Genomic DNA, 15,930 nt, shown 5'->3' on the forward strand with positions numbered 1-15,930 from the left:
TAAATATACCACAGTCTCTCTAACAGGCCCCTTTCCATGAATTCTGTATGCAACTTGTTCATGAATATGGAAAGTATCTGAAGACTTTCTTTTAACTTGTCTTGATTTCCTTGAAGACTCTGGCACACATCATGAGATTAAAATAACCTGGCATTGCTGGCGATTTTGCCCACAAATACCAAGGAATAAATATTAGAATGATGGATTCTCTTTCCCTTGTCAACCATGAATGTGTTCCAGCCATGGGCAAGGTCCAGAGAGTGAGTTAAAAATAAACAAACAGAACCAAAGAGTAACTTTATTCTTTTATTCAAAGTTTATTAAAATACAAGAACAAATTTAAAAGCACACATACCACTCAGCACCAATATAATAACACTCTTTCTACTGATAATCTCCAAAGCATTTCTGTTTCTGCAGCTGAGAAGCAGAGAGATACACACACACGTTCTCACCACATTTACCCAGTACTCATTGCATCATGCCCCGAATATTCTCCTTGCTAGGAAGGCAAAGATGGGCAGAGGCAAACGAATGTGACTATATCCAACCACTAACTGAGTCGATGACTCTTTCGTCAGTAGTTATCATTTGCACACTAGTAACCTCTGCACATCCCAATCTCCCTGTTCGGGTGCCCGATTACTTGGGCTAGTGATAGAGTCTGGTGATAATGTGATGCAAATTTAAACAAAACTGGCCAACATTCCCCGCCCAATGTCACTTAATTGCTTTGGTTATAAAGTACTGGATACTTATGTCTCCACATCTTCCAATCTTAACACACATAAAAACCGCACCGACCAGTGACATGGTCCGGAGAAGTCTTGGGAGAATTTTATTTCTTTCCCACTCCCTTCTGTGGGCTTCTTTCATTTATGTGTTTACTTACTTGCTTTTTGGGGGGGGAAAGGGGAGTTTTGAGCCAAAATAGTGACTTCATTAAACATCTCCTGGGTCTTCGAAGTCTCCACAGCAAATATTAAATAAACTGCCTGGGGCTCTAGTACAACTGCCCAAGATGGGCAGAGAGCCCCAACCTGCATGAGCAGTTTTGTTTGGAGATTTGTACATGTCTGCTTTCTATGGGTTCAGACTCACCTAGGAACAGAACTGGATCCTAAGTCTGAGACCTCATTTCTCATGCTATCTAGAATGTAAGGCATTAGGAAGTAGCCTAATGCTTTGCTAAAGTCACTCAGTGACACCAAAGGTGAGACGTTTCTTTTCAAATCTCCCCAGATCAGTAGACCAAGCCCTCAGCACCTAGCTCTTTCCAGTTAGCAACTTCCTGAATCTCCCAGGCCCTGTGCCCCTCTTTCATAGAGGACCTCAGGATGCTACCAAGAGAGGGCAGATCACCAAGAAGAGGTTGTTTCTTATGCCCCATCTGGACTTAACAGGAAGACTGGGTTTAGCTTCTATTTTTAAGGTAAAGGAGGAAGTAGAGAGGAGGTTGGAATATAACTAAAAACAATTTAGCTCTGATTTTTGGCAATATCATTTAAAAAAAAAAAAAACTCCTGGAATTAAAAACCTCACTGTTAATCTCCACTGCACAGAGACATAACGTTGGGTATATTCTGAAAAGCTCTAGATGCTGGTAAAGGTTTTTATTAATCCTTCAATGAGACAGAAGTTTGTGTCTACATTTTCTCCTTTGCAATGGCCATGTGATTCTAATTAAGCTTATCTTCCAACTATCAGCCAGAGATTAGGCAGGATACATGTCCATGTTTATCTTCTCATGATTTACAAAATGGGAAGTCCTGCACAAGAGCGTGTTCCTCTTGCTGTGGACACAGCCCATAGGCCACACTGAGGGCACCTCGTATCCAGCCGGGAACTTTCCGAAAGGCATAGATGTTGTCTTTTACCTACCTCTCTCGTATTTTATGCATAAAGGCAGCACACATGCATGACCTCACCATATTTCATAATTTTTTATTCAAGAGTCCCAAAAGTGAAATACACTCAGGCAAAATGAAAGACAGCAGGACTTTCTTCCCTCCTTGATCACAGAATTGGCATTTCCTGATTAATGGTAGGAGAACTTAACTAAATCAACAGGCCATTTCAAAGTGGATATTACCAAAAATCAGGGGTATATTCTATAAACACGGTGAAGACAAAGGACCAGAGACTGAAAACATGAATATGAAAGGCCATGCAAGTTAAGACTGTCACTTTAGCTATACAAAGCAAGAACAGCATTACTAACCTGCTTCTAAAGAGGTCAGTTATATTTTAATATCTGTATCAAACATTTCTACCCTATTGTGCAGGCATTTCATACATGCCCATTCAAGAAAGTCATCGATTCCACTAACATTTTCTCTAAGCAATTAAATAAAGTAAGTTTTGAATAGTTCCAAGACATAAGTCTTTCAAACACTAAATGTTTGAGTAAATCCAGATGCTATAATAATATCTAAAATTGCTTGGAAACTATTTTTATAACAGACAAGCTAATTCAGTTTAAAAGACTAAACTGATAGCTCCATGTACACAATGGCCTATGGGGTTGGGGGGAGATGTTTAGGTACTAAAAAAAAGAAATCGTATATATATATACATTTATATATATAAACTTATGTTGTAAGTTTATCTATACATATTACTTATAGATTTTGCCTTGTGAGAATAGGAACTACAATTCTTCAAAGGAACGTACCTTATAAAAGATAGGATAGCAGATACAGAGAATGGACTGGAGAACTCGAGGTTTGGGAGGGGGCAGGGGGTGAAGGGGAAGCTGAGACGAAGCGAGAGAGTAGCACAGACATATATATACTACCAACTGTAAAAGAGATAGTCAGTGGGAAGTTGTTGTATAACAAAGGGAGTCCAACTCGAGGATGGAAGATGCCTTAGAGGACTGGGGCGGGGAGGGTGGGGGGGACTCGAGGCAGGGGGAGTCAAGGAAGGGAGGGAATATGGGGATATGTGTATAAAAACAGATGATTGAACTTGGTGTACCTCCCAAAAAATAAAAAAATAAATAAAAAAGATAGGATGGGGGGGGGGGGATTGACAATTTAATAATCTCTGAACATACCAGCTAAGCATTGATTCTCCTCTATCTCAAATAATGAGTTCTTTTTAAGTTCATAAAAGATACACCACAGGAAATCATAAAAGTTCATATTGAGATAAATAAGTTACGGAATTATAGGCTTATCCTAACTCTGATAACACCAAGCCATTCTACATATTGTAGGATTCCTGAGCTTTGTCCATTTGCTTTCTCCACTGGCCCCTAAAGCCTTTCTTCCAGTAACTCTTCCATGTTCCACTGAACATATCTTTGTCCCTGATATTCAGCCTATGCCTTTGTATGTTTACTTCCGCTTCTTCACTTCTCCATTGCCTTATCCTCAGGGAGAAGAACTGCATGCACACAACCTTCTCTTTCTTTAAAAATATGTCATAACTGGATAGTTTCCCCATCGTCCTTTTCCCCAGACAACTAGCACTGCCTGCCTTAGCCAAATCTCATCCCCCCACCAGCTTCTCTCACATCCTGTTCCCTTATTGTATATGTAGAACAAAGGGGGAGTTTAAGGACAACAGTGTAAGTGGGCTGCCACCAATACTTCATTTTTCTTCTCTAGGGTACCACATAAATCTCAACACCATTTTGAAGATAAAAATCAATGGAGTCCACCGATAAGCCTTGAGTTATAGAGTTTAACAACTGAGGAGAGAAATAATCTATTCTCAATGTGATCTACCAGAAATTCATTAGATAATGTCACATTTTCAAAATTTGTTTCTTTGTGGGCACATTTTGTAGAATTTAGAACAGTGAGAAGCTTACATGTTGCAGTTAAAAATAACCAGTTAAAATGGTGCTTTAATATCTAAACAATAAACTATGCAGTGATATGACTATTATGTTGCTCCATTTTAAAAAAAAATAGACTTTTGGTTCTTATACACTCAGTTCCCACTTTTTCCTCATTTCAGGCAACTAATTCAGGCAGATATTTTCAATTTTAGGTATCTTTTTCTATTTGTTTTATTTTATGATTCAATTATTAATGGAATGGTCATAGAAACCTTTGATTGTAATATAAATATAACCATATACTGTGATTTGATAACATCCTCAAATTTACAATAAAAAAATTTAAGATACAAAATTGGTTGGTCTGTTCTTTTGGAGGTTAGGATATTCGTTATTACTTATATTACCTATAAGTAAAACTATAGTATCTTCATTTTAAAGAGAAATATGGTATACATATTAAAATAGTATTATAAAAATGTACTATAGAGGCCTTAGACTACTATACCTCAGCTAAGAGGAACAAAGGAAAACCCAAGTCCAAATTCAAATATTAACGGGAATTCCATGTCACCAAATTCCATGATATTGAGGACTGCCTTAGAGCAAAGCCTCCAAGATCACTGATGGGAATTGTCTCAAACTTTCTCTTCATTTTGCTTCTGAAGAAAGCTTGCTTGTTTTCACCTATCATTCATTATAGTTCACCTCTTTGGGAGGAAAACAGTGCTGCAGCTCAATGGCCAGGGAAACTACCTCCCACACAACTGAGAATGTGTATATATAAAATATATATTGCTGATCTCAGCATTCAGAGAACACTGCCACAGAGACCAAGACCAAGAAGGAGTGGGGCCACAGCAAAATTGTAGGGATGGAGAGGGAAAGACCAGCACCACTGGACCCACTGGTTTTACCTTTCATCAGCATCATGGGGTATAATTCACCTACTGAAAAGTCACAACACAAACATTTCAAAAAGTAATGCAAATATTAATGTGTCTTTTCCCTCTCAATTCCCCTTTCTCCTCAATCCAGGAACATATGATAAATAAGTTGATTTCATATGTATAATCCCTACGCTATTTTAGTTGAGCTGCTTCTTTCTCTAGCTTTGTGTATGTTTCCATGTTTCTGTGACTAACAAATTAGTCACACTCTCCACAATGTCAAGGTGACGCTCTATGAAGCCTCCTAATTTTTCTGCCTCCTTTTCCTAGCTTGTAAATTTGCTTTTCTTCTAGCTTTTTCCCCACCTGCCTAGACAGTAACCATCAGATATCAGATAACCATTCTAACCCTCCAGGTAGGGATCATTCTTGATATGTGCAAATGGTACCTGCGAGTTCTGGGATACTTAGGCTGGCATAGAGCACAATAAGGCTAGAAACTACATGATCAGAAACTACTCTAACACATTAAACACCAAAGTCCTAACCACATGCCCTGGGCGTGAATATTCATTGTAAGTAAACATTTGGGAAGTATCCAGTTGGGCTCTATCTATGCTGAATAAAGCCTAGGCAATACCCCTCATACTAACACGGATGGTAGCTTCCCTAACATAGCAGTTATTCAGGTAAGTCTTTTCTTCACGTCCCAAGGCACGTATCAGCTGTATCACTTCCTCTTCAGGGCAGAAATGAACACATGCTGAAACAAGGTTTCTTCCTCTCCATCTTGGGATCTTTTCACTTAGGGCTTTTCACCAGGAAGAGAAGTGATGGGACTACTATTTAGCCAAGAGCCATTTAAGTGGTGAAAGTAGTATTGAGATGTTAGAGGTTTGTGTTCTTCTGACACGTAAATTCCTGTCTTTCAGTGAGACAATGCGACTCAGTTGAAATAGTGGATTCAGTTCTTAGTTTCCTTGTCTTTACATAATTTAAAAAAAAAAAATCTCTATTACAATCATACCTTTAACCAGCTAATCTAGCTTTCATCTGTTGCTGAAATTCTTCTCCAGCCAACGCCGGACTTCTTGAAGGTTGTAATAGAAGGGGCCCTTTCCTCCCAGGTAAGCAATTTTCTGTCTCTGCACGATACACACACGTTCAAAGGCTACCCCATAAGCGACATTGGCATTATTGTCCATGCGGTCAGCCACAACTCGGCACTGGGGCGGCAAGGAGAAACGCTCCATTAGCTGGTGGGCTGCTGCACATCGGTCTTCCTGGTTCCGGTGCTTCTTCACCTCAAAAGACAAAGAAGAATCCCCAGGCACCGCCCAACCATCTGAAGGATGAGCCTCATCAATGTAGACCAACAGGAAGTCAGCCACTGACGAGAACTCTTCCACCAGTTTGCTGAAGGCTGGCAGCTGGTTAGTAAAAGGCGGTCAAGTGGCTGAGCCGAAGTTGACCACCAGTGGGCGCTCAGGGCTGGCAAAGTCAAGAAGGTGGCACTCAGCTCCATCGGCTGTTTTCTCCTGGGCACCATTTCCACTGCTGTCACCTCCTTCAGCATTGGAGACATGCACCACACTGGAATTGGGAGCATCTTCACCCAGTTTCACCTGGTGGTGAAAAAAAGAGGGAGAGAATACCACATGGAACACATTGTCACTTTAATTCACTCTGTATAGAAACAACTGGCTCTAATAAAATGTGGTATTTCCTTCAGAGGATGTGGTAAACATGTATTGATTCGGGTAAAGAGCCATTGTGGCAGAAAATGTAATGAGTGGCCCTAAAGAGAATAAAAGTCTTTTTCATTCTGTATAGGCACTAAAGGTAATTCTTTTCATCATTGAAGGCGTCGCAGTTAACTCTCTCTGTAACTGAGTTGAGACTGCTAACCTTTACTGTCCTTAGTTTGTGTCAGTGCTTAGCACACAGTATATAACAAATGGTTAATTGACTTCATTTTAAAAGTAAGAAGTGGATGGTCTACTTTAAAATAATGTATCAGAGTTGTGGGACATAGTACCTCTTTCCGAATTCCCACTGCCGAATTCTAAAGTACTCAGAAAAGACTTTTATTTTCTTGCCTGATGCTATCATTTAATCTCAACCAATGGACAAGGATACCAATGGGCTCTATTCCTGCCCAGAACTAGAAAAATGGGGGCCCACCATTTATAAGAAGAGCTCCTCCCACTTAATCTCTTCAGTGCTTCAGCTTTCCCATCTGTAAAATGGTGATAATAATGTGTCTTTCTCATACGGTTGTAGGAGGATGACATAAGGAAAAGAGCTTTGTACACTGTAAATCATTGTGGGTGTGTAGGTTGCCATTATAGATGTCACCCAAACACGTGAACCAGAATATCATTTTCCTGAGCAATTCTATGTTGTAAAAAAAAATTATTCTTATTAGTGATTTGAGCTCTCCTCACTATGACATCCTTCCCAAAGTCTCCTATGGCTACTGCATACTTTGGGGTTCTTTTGACTAGAACCTCACCATTTCCATTAAAAAAACAAATGAATGAACAAAAACATAAAATTTTACTTTCTATAGAATTCTACTTTTAATTTCTCATATTTCATGTGTTTTTTTGTTTGTTTCACTTTTTTATCTAAAAAGTCACAAACCATTTACTTTTCTACCATGCATTTTATTAACAATTTCCTCTGAATTATAAAATATTCAGGCAGAAGAGGTATAGAGGAAAATTGTTCCAGGTACCCCCTTTGCATATGGTTTAAGTCGTTGAACACAGACTGAAACAAAGTTTGCTGGTCTTTGAATCTGTAAATTGACAAGAAAAAGCAGGCAACATAAAAGAGCCAATTACCTCAGTCTGAATGAACACAATTGGATATTCCCCTAGAATGGTTTAATCAAAGCCAATAACATTAGAACGGTTTAAACAAAGCCAATAACATTGGGGACAACACACAACAGTATAATTGATTTTTATACACTATCCTTAATATTACAAAACACTTCCAACTGGATCGACTTTTTCCCCTCATGTAAATACCACCACATATAACATTGCTGTTAATTGAAGTCACTTAGAAGTGAATGGTTAAAAACTCAACAATGCAAACTGATATAAAACACTCAAAGGCTTTTATTCAGAAGCTTCTATCTGATGTTAATGCATAACTCATTTTAACTGTAGAGGAAGGAGTAAAGAAGTCCTTTCTCTCCCTTGTGAAAAATCCTAGCAGGGCAGATTTGAAACAAGTACTATTGGTTTTCTAAAAGAAATCTTAGAATAACAATCTTCCTTCTTAGAAAAGGAAGCTATTGGTGTGATTTAAGTAAGTACATTTGTTTTCAGTCACTATCAGGAAGAAAGTTATTTGCATTAATTTTCTTGGTTAATTTGCAAGTGACATTAGGTGAAGAAACCTAATAAGCCACTTTTAGCTGGACTGTTTTATATGAGCTACAGTTGTCTCTGAGGTTTTAAAATATACTTAAAATGTAAAGATACATACATTTTAAAGATATAAACTTTTTAATCTATGGGTTCTTTCTGTACTTCTTTGTAGATTTAGGTGATAGGTAGCATTACTATCACCTTCTTGTTAGATCTTTCCCACGTAAAATAGCAGTAATGATTCTAGGATGGCTGTTTTAACAACATTGCTGTGCTGTGTTTCTCAACACACTCTGATACAGAGATCTGAACGCATTCAGATCAGTTGGAATCCGTTAGCTGTTGTAGCAACTTCTCATTAAGTGAGCAACCCATACACAGGAGAAAAGTCATCTCTGGACTTCTGACTTGTAGGTTCTGGGTAGGTAAAAATAACCACCTGAATTTTTGAGTCATTTTTAAGAAGGCTGAGCCATTGTGTGTCCTTGTTAAATGGGCCTCTGCCACCCCGACTCTCACCCAAGCAGATCTGTTGATCCTTGCATTATTCCTAAATATTCAACTGAGTAATCTAATCTGACTTCAGTCACAGGTGACTCTCCTGTTACCTGTAATTAATTTTCTTGGAAAGTTAAAGCACCTTCTTCCTCTTCTTAGTGACAATGTATCATTCAGCCACATAATTCTTTTCAAAATACAGACTAGTTCAACCTGGAAAACTTAGAACAAGTACAACACCTTTACTTTAAAATCAAAAGTTAGAAAAGTTACCAGATACATAATGCTCTTTGAGGGCAGCGGGGGCGGGGGGGGGGGGCGGTGTGGTGGGTGGTGTTGGCATTTTGTTAAGCTGGGGAAAATTTTATACATACACTCTAAAAATTTGTATTGAATAAATTATTGATACTGATTGTTGTTATAATCCTAGGTAGAGGTCAGTGAAGAATTTTACACTTAATAATAACCTTGACCTACATTGAACATAATCACATTTGGGTGATGGATGAGCTCACTGAGGCAGATCATTTAGAAGAGTGAATCCTGGAGCCCACTGCAGAGAACTGCTACAATCAACAGCTACTGCTGTCTATCTGTTCTTGATGATCCCAGCTGGTCAGTGCATAAAATGAAAATAGCCAAACCTCTTTATTTTGTCAAGCGGCCACAGGACTTGACTGCAGATTAGAATGTCATTCACAGAATTATCCTTTTCATGAGGGTGACTAGGTAAGAGAAAATGCACAGGTAAGAAAAATGCTATAAATAAAATTATGAGGGAAAAACACACACCCATGATTTGGAAGTCCAGATGTGAGTATCCCAGTTGCCTGTTTTTATAAGTATCATATATTAATCATAAAATTTGTCCATCTTTGCTAAAAACTGCTGATAGAGGATAAATTAGCAACGATTAAGAAAAAAATTCACAATGAAAAAACTGAAAGTCTGCTTTAAACTGAAAAAAGAATCGTTTCGAAGGACATTATTGTTCTTTTCTCATCTTCCCATTTGGTCACCATGAAAATTAAATTCGTATCATGACCAAAGTTTCAGATGGAGAATCTCTTGGTTTGCTCGGTTTTGCACCCTGCTGAGATGGAATGGGAGAATCACCATTGTCTTCAATGATGGAAGATTCTTTGCTTTCCCCAGGAGCAAATCATTCCTTGACATAAAGCCAAAATGATGAAGAAAATGAGTTGATCCCCTAATAACATTTAGGCTGCAGGAAAGAAGCTCGACAAAAACAAGATATCCCCTGGTACTCCCAAACTTTGTTTTAATTTCCCACAGTGGCACAGAAAGTCTCCTGGCCACAAGTTACCTATCATCTTAATTTCTCCTTCTTAGAGGGTTTGTGTTTGGTTTTTGTCCTTAATGAGACATATTTGCCAAAGAGACATTCAAAAGGCATTTTTTACTCTTGCGGAAGAGTAATTAGGTCGGTACCTCTTTCCCTGCCAGCATTAGCCGCTCTAAAGAGAACCCTGCCCAGTATTTAATGCCCGAACACAAGAAGCATCATTTCCACTAATTGGTCTTGAAGTTCCGATGTTCCCAAAGGGTCCCTTTATTTTGCAAGGATCAGAAAGGACATACGTAAAATGTAACATCGTCATCACTGACTTTTATTTCTCTCATTTGCACGATTACAGTTGTCCTTTCTTACGTTTTTATAATCAACATCAACACAACACCAACAAGGGAGGAAAATAAACGGTTTGCATTTTTGCAACAGAGGACATCTCTGGGCCAAGTTCAAATGTTGTGATAGCCATATTTATAAATATGGGCAAGAGTGTAAATATAGGGCGTATATTTGATTCCCTTGATGATGGGGTTCTTTTTGCTGACAGTTTTCAGTGCATGGGGAAAAGGATAATGCTGCTTTAGCATGTGGACTGTGAAATGCAGGGCGAGGGAAAAAAAAAAAGAAAGAACCATTCATCAAGTAGAAGCTGGAAATAGAGCATATACTACTAACCTTGTTTTTTTTTTTTCTTTGCCACAGCCTGAGAAAGGCTTCTGGACAAAATATCACCTAATCTCATGATAGAAAGTAAAGCAGATGGGGGTAGGTAGGTGGCAGAATTATTTTTACACATCCTTCTTGCTGTCCAAAGCCCTGGAATGGCTTTGTTAACTATTAGGAAATTTCTAATTCTTTGACATAATGACCAGGCTACATCAATGTCCTTACAAATGTGGCCAAACAATTATTAAGCAGGATTTTAACCATTTATATTCAAATTGGCCAAATAAATCAGAGTTGAAGGATAAGCTACCTACTCTTTCCTCTGAGTTCAGTTCCCTGTTGGCCATTCTCTTGTTGATTTGTAACCTGAAAATATAGCTCTAAGCTCTATCATTTCCCAGTGTTTTATCCCAGTGATGGACAAGCTCTGGCTGTAGCCTTCCTTGTGTTCCTTTGGGAATGTTTCTTTCCTAAAGGAGCCATTTTCCATTGTAGAAACGAGTGTCAAAAGGCTGAGGTGAATGAAGAGGAGGAGGAGAATGTTAAAGAGACCCTTTCAAAACCAAAATTATATGTTCAAATGAATATGTTTTCTGTGCCACAGCAATATTGACCATGTAGAAGCTAAACTGCTTGTCAGCATCTATACTGTGTGTTTACTTTTACACTTCATTTAGGTGGGAGCCAGTCTCCCAGACAGAGTAGTTTGCTTACTGGTTGTATTTTTGAGTCTTTGAGCACCAGCACAAGGATGCAGTGTTAGATGCAATGACACTGACTGGGGAAAACTTAAAAAACAAACATCTGTTATGCACATCAATCTCCCACAAAATTCAGTAGATTTTCTTTTTCATCAAAATCATGCATGGAACTCCTTCTAATCAAACCCAAATTGTCTTTAAAGGATTCCCTATAAAGTTAATTTTAAATCCCAGTCAACATCTTAATGAAGAAGGGTTTTTTGTTCTATTTTGTTCTAATTTGTTTTAGTTTCTTTGTTGCCTTTTGTAAGAGCCAAACACAGGGACAACACATTACTGCACGTTCTCTAAAGAGCTTCCCAAGTATCTGCCGTTCAACAACCAGCAGAATTAGAAGTGACCGCCTCACCGTACGGCGTCTGCACACTCCTCATCCTGGAAAACTCTTCTTCTGGCGGTGGCAGCTTCAAAATAACGCAAGTCAGGATTGTGAAACACTGTGATGCCATCTCAGACAGAGACTCCTCCAGTGCGTCTCTAGACATGGCTACACCCAAACACAGTGGCACAGATGACAATAGCATTCAGGGAAATGATTCAACCTGTTTCAGAGATGCTCAGTGACCCTTCAATGCCACCACAGCCACCAGCACCCTTGCTACACTTGGAGACACAAGGAGATCTAAATGCAGCGCAAGCTGTGTTCACCATGTTTCCATCCATCACATACCCAGTCCAGTCTTATCTCTGGATATATGGGTTCTTGGGTTGCTTCTTCTCCTGGCAGCTATTACATAAGTCATAAAAGCAAACATAATAACGTCAGTCATGAACTTGGTCACTAATCAAATCAGTAGACAGAAACAATACAGGAGAAGAATACACAAACCACGCGCAAAAAAACAAATCACTCATCCTTCTCAGTCTCTTAGAGTAGGGATAACAAAATATTGCGACACAATGAAACACTGTACATTGGTGAAAAAATGAATAAATGATCAAGTTTATTAAAGAGACATTTGTTTCCTTTTCCCTTTTTATTTAGTAAGCTGCTTAATAGGAGAAACAACCTCACCATATTTGTAGGTAACATCACAACCCCCATATTTTACGTGAGACTGTATATTCATACAGGTAAAATTCTCCAAAGTAGTGATTTTCCTTTTATAGGCAAAGCCAGTTGACTTTGAAAAACGTAAGAGTTTAATATGCTGAGATCAAATAACTGACATTGCCATGTTATCTCCTAACACCTATGAAGTACAGATACAGATGAGGGAATTTCATAATTCATAATATGCCTGACACTTGTGCGTGCCTCCCCCATCCTCCTCCAAATTCTCTCCTCCCCAAACAAAACATGAACATTTCACATTCAACGTAAACATTTGTGGAAATGAAATGATCATGTCAATATCTCCTTCCCACATCTCCCATTCACCCCATGTACATAATATAAACTGAGTTTTTACTGTTAGAACTTTGAGCATCGTTTCATATTATTATAAAGAAATTTTCACTTACTAAGAAGAACTCTTACTATTTTCCTGTCTTCAGGACAACAAATGCAAACCTTCTGCAGATTGGTCTCACTAACGAAGACATGTATTGTAGTAAAACTTCCCTAATTCACCATGAATATTTTCTTATTGAACACTTATTTGATTTTCAATGGAAGGATCCTACTCTGGATTCCTTGCTACTAAAAATTACTGGTGCATAGATTTTTTTTTTTAATTTTTATTTTATATTGGAGTATAATGGATTAACAATGTTGTGTTAGTTTCAGGTGCACAGCAAAGTGATTCAGTCATACAAATATATGTACCTATAGACATATATTCTTTTTCAAATTCTTTTCCTATTTAGGTTATTACAGAGTATGGAGCAGAGTTCCCTGTGCTGTACAGTAGGTCCTTGTTGGTTATCTGTTTTAAATACAGCAGTGTGTACAAGTCAATCCCAAACTCCCAATCTATTCCTCCCCCCATCCTTCCCCCCAGTAAGCATAAGTTTGTTCTCTAGATTTATTTTTCTAGTGTTTATTTATGGAGGACTCATCCTCCTTCCTCCTCTCATTCTGTGTTTCCCGGCTCTGTTTCCGAGGTACTGCCTGCCTGTAGTCCCATATTCCTCTCACACTCCCTTCCCTGGCATATCAGGCAAGGTCCCTCAATACTATTAGGGAAAATCAAGAATGTCTGCTTTGATACTAGCTTTTACCAGATAAGTCAATTCTTCCTAAGCCCAGGGACCTTCAGGAGTCACACAGGCACAGGGAGAGGGAGCAATCTGATTAAGGACCAGTGCCCTTTCCTCTTCACCCCTTAAGATCCAAGCTGAGGATGCTCCACCATCTCCAAGCAGCATTCTTCACTTAGAAACAAAGCTCACTCTGGGTTTGAGACAGCAGCCCCTGGGACACAGCTTCTGCAGGTAAGTGAGGCTACTGCTCCAGTGTTCCAGGCGTGAGTTTTAACAGCTTTGAGACTGTCATCAACCAAAGACTTATCTGCTCTAAGACAGCTTAGTTAACTTTTGGGAAACAAAGCAAATGTGGTTTCTCTAACAAAATCTGGAGTTTTGGCAGCTAGTTCTTAGATCTTTCTTTTTCAAACAGATATTTAGTAACTCCAGACTCAGTACCGGATAACTGCTTCAAAAGGTTCAAATCCAAATCAAGGTAGAGGACGACGGTGCACACAGACTTGCTCTCATTAACTCTTACTTCTACCGGAAATAAAGCGGCTAGTATGCCAAAGGATACCCGCTGTTATTATTTTGTTAAATCTCATCAACTCCTTGAGAGTTTTGAGTGGTGTTTTTTTTTTTTTCTTGCTTTTTACTGCCTACACATTGAACTGTCTTTCCTAATGCACCTCACATAGCCTCTCATCAAACAAAACATCAGAATGCCAGTTCATGACAAAAACTGAATAAATGAAGCACTCTGCCCTCCCCCAACATTTTCTGACTTTTCCCAAAGTTATTCCACAGACACAAATACCTTCCACTCCAAAGTCACAGCAAGCCACTCATGGCCCTTATTACAAAGACTCCTTCTTAGGTCATACAGAGTCATTATGACCGAATACCTGTCATCTGCAAATCTACTGCATGTGACAGGTGCAGAGAGTAAACACAGGAGTGCCCTTGAGCCTAAGCGCTAGGCCCCCAAATAGGGCCCCATAGTTCTCACCCCAGTACTGCTGCTGGCCTCCAGCCCCGCTGCATTCCAGCCCCTGCCCCTGCTGCCCTGCGGAGGAGCCCCTCTCGGTGCAGCTCACCTGTTTGTAGGCATCGAGGAGGAAGCTCTTCCAGATGCAGCGCATTCCCTCTGAGGTCAGCATGCGTCTCCACTCCCCGCGAGTGGACTTGGAGCGGCTCAGCAGCAGCACCACGTGCTTGAGGAGAATGACCGAGTCATAGAGCGCCAGGAAGAGGCAGTTGGAGAAAAACACTGGCAGAATCTGCAGTGTGATCAGCAAGTCTACGCTGAGGATGCCCATCTTCTCTGCCTCCTGGGTCAGTTCCCTTGTGCGCTCTGGTTCCCCTTCACCCTCTTATTTGAAAGGGGGGTGGTGATAGAGGGGGTGGGGGAGGTGAGGGGGGAGGTTGGGGGTGGGGGAGAAGGAGAAAAACTAAATTAAAAGGACGCCCAAGTTGTCTCCTTTTTCAAAGCAGCAGAAATGGCAAGACCAAGTCCAGTCTCTCCAGCCCAGCCGTTGGAGTGTGCCCATCAATTCATTCAATTCGGAGCTGCTGCTTTTTTTTTTTTTTTTTTTTTTTTTTTCAGGATTTAAGATGTTTAAAAAAAAAAAAAAAACTGGCGTACCCGTCCCTAATCCAGTTACCCCTCTCAGAGCCGGTTAGAGACAGGCAGTTCTACTTTCATTTCCAAGCACCTATGAGACTGTGGCAGAGATTGCAAAATTTTCTTGAGCTTTTCATTGTCTCTTTCAGAAACGTAGCCTGTTTCTTTCTAGAATTGCCAGAGTTTTTAAAATGTGCTTTAAGGGTATTTTTTTCCCTTCTTTACTCCGTTTACACACACTTTCTGTTCTCCTTCTCCCAGCCTGTCTCACTCTCTCCCTTCCCCAGGAGCGACTGACTCCTCTCTTTTCCTCACTCTCTCTGGCTTTTCCTTCGTGCTATCTGTCTGTGGTGCAAAGTGCCTCTCTCTCTGCAGCCCAGTGAGTCTCCCTGAAGCCTTTTATACATTCCCTGGCTAATTGCTGCAATAGAGAAATGAAAGCCTAATCTTGGTAAAGATCTTGACGTCATTGAGAAAGAGGGCTTTACTTTGGCCAGGACTGCAGTGAATAGAAAAGCAAAACTCGACAACTTTTTTTTTTTTTTTAAGGAGGGTGGGGAGCAGAGGGACAGTGGAATTTTGCTTTGTGATTTAAAGAGAGAGAGGGGAAAAAAATGAATACCTTTGAGGGTTTTCAGGAAATGCTCCCAAACTTTGGGGAAAGTTATTTAATATAATGTGTAAATTGATAGGTAAACTCTCTCTCCTCTGATTATTATTATTGTTATTGTTTATTTAGTAGGGGTTTGGGAAAGAAAGGATTCTGGAAGGCAAATAGAAAAGAGGAGGAGTAATGACATGTGGCCTCTGCTCTATTTCCTGGAAGATGTTATTGCTTATCTTCCAACTTTATGCCTATACACTATGACTGTC

General features: G+C 39.6%; 1 protein-coding gene across 2 annotated transcripts; it reads right to left on the reverse strand.

The window, feature by feature from the left end:
* Nucleotides 1-351: 351 nt before the first annotated feature.
* DIO2 (iodothyronine deiodinase 2) lies at nucleotides 352-15,431 on the reverse strand. 2 transcript variants are annotated; one of them, XM_057733266.1, is made up of 2 exons: nucleotides 14,531-15,431; nucleotides 352-6,305 (listed from the first exon to the last, which is right to left on the reverse strand). In XM_057733266.1, the coding sequence occupies exons 1-2, from the start codon at nucleotides 14,750-14,752 to the stop codon at nucleotides 5,718-5,720; spliced, it is 810 nt and encodes a 269-aa protein (XP_057589249.1). In that variant the 5' UTR covers nucleotides 14,753-15,431; the 3' UTR covers nucleotides 352-5,717. The 2 variants fall into 2 exon arrangements, with proteins under 2 accessions (XP_057589249.1, XP_057589250.1); XM_057733267.1 differs by having other exon boundaries at nucleotides 5,730-6,305.
* Nucleotides 15,432-15,930: the final 499 nt, after the last annotated feature.

This window comes from Hippopotamus amphibius, chromosome 4, assembly GCF_030028045.1.
Source record: "Hippopotamus amphibius kiboko isolate mHipAmp2 chromosome 4, mHipAmp2.hap2, whole genome shotgun sequence".
NCBI lineage: Eukaryota > Metazoa > Chordata > Mammalia > Artiodactyla > Hippopotamidae > Hippopotamus > Hippopotamus amphibius.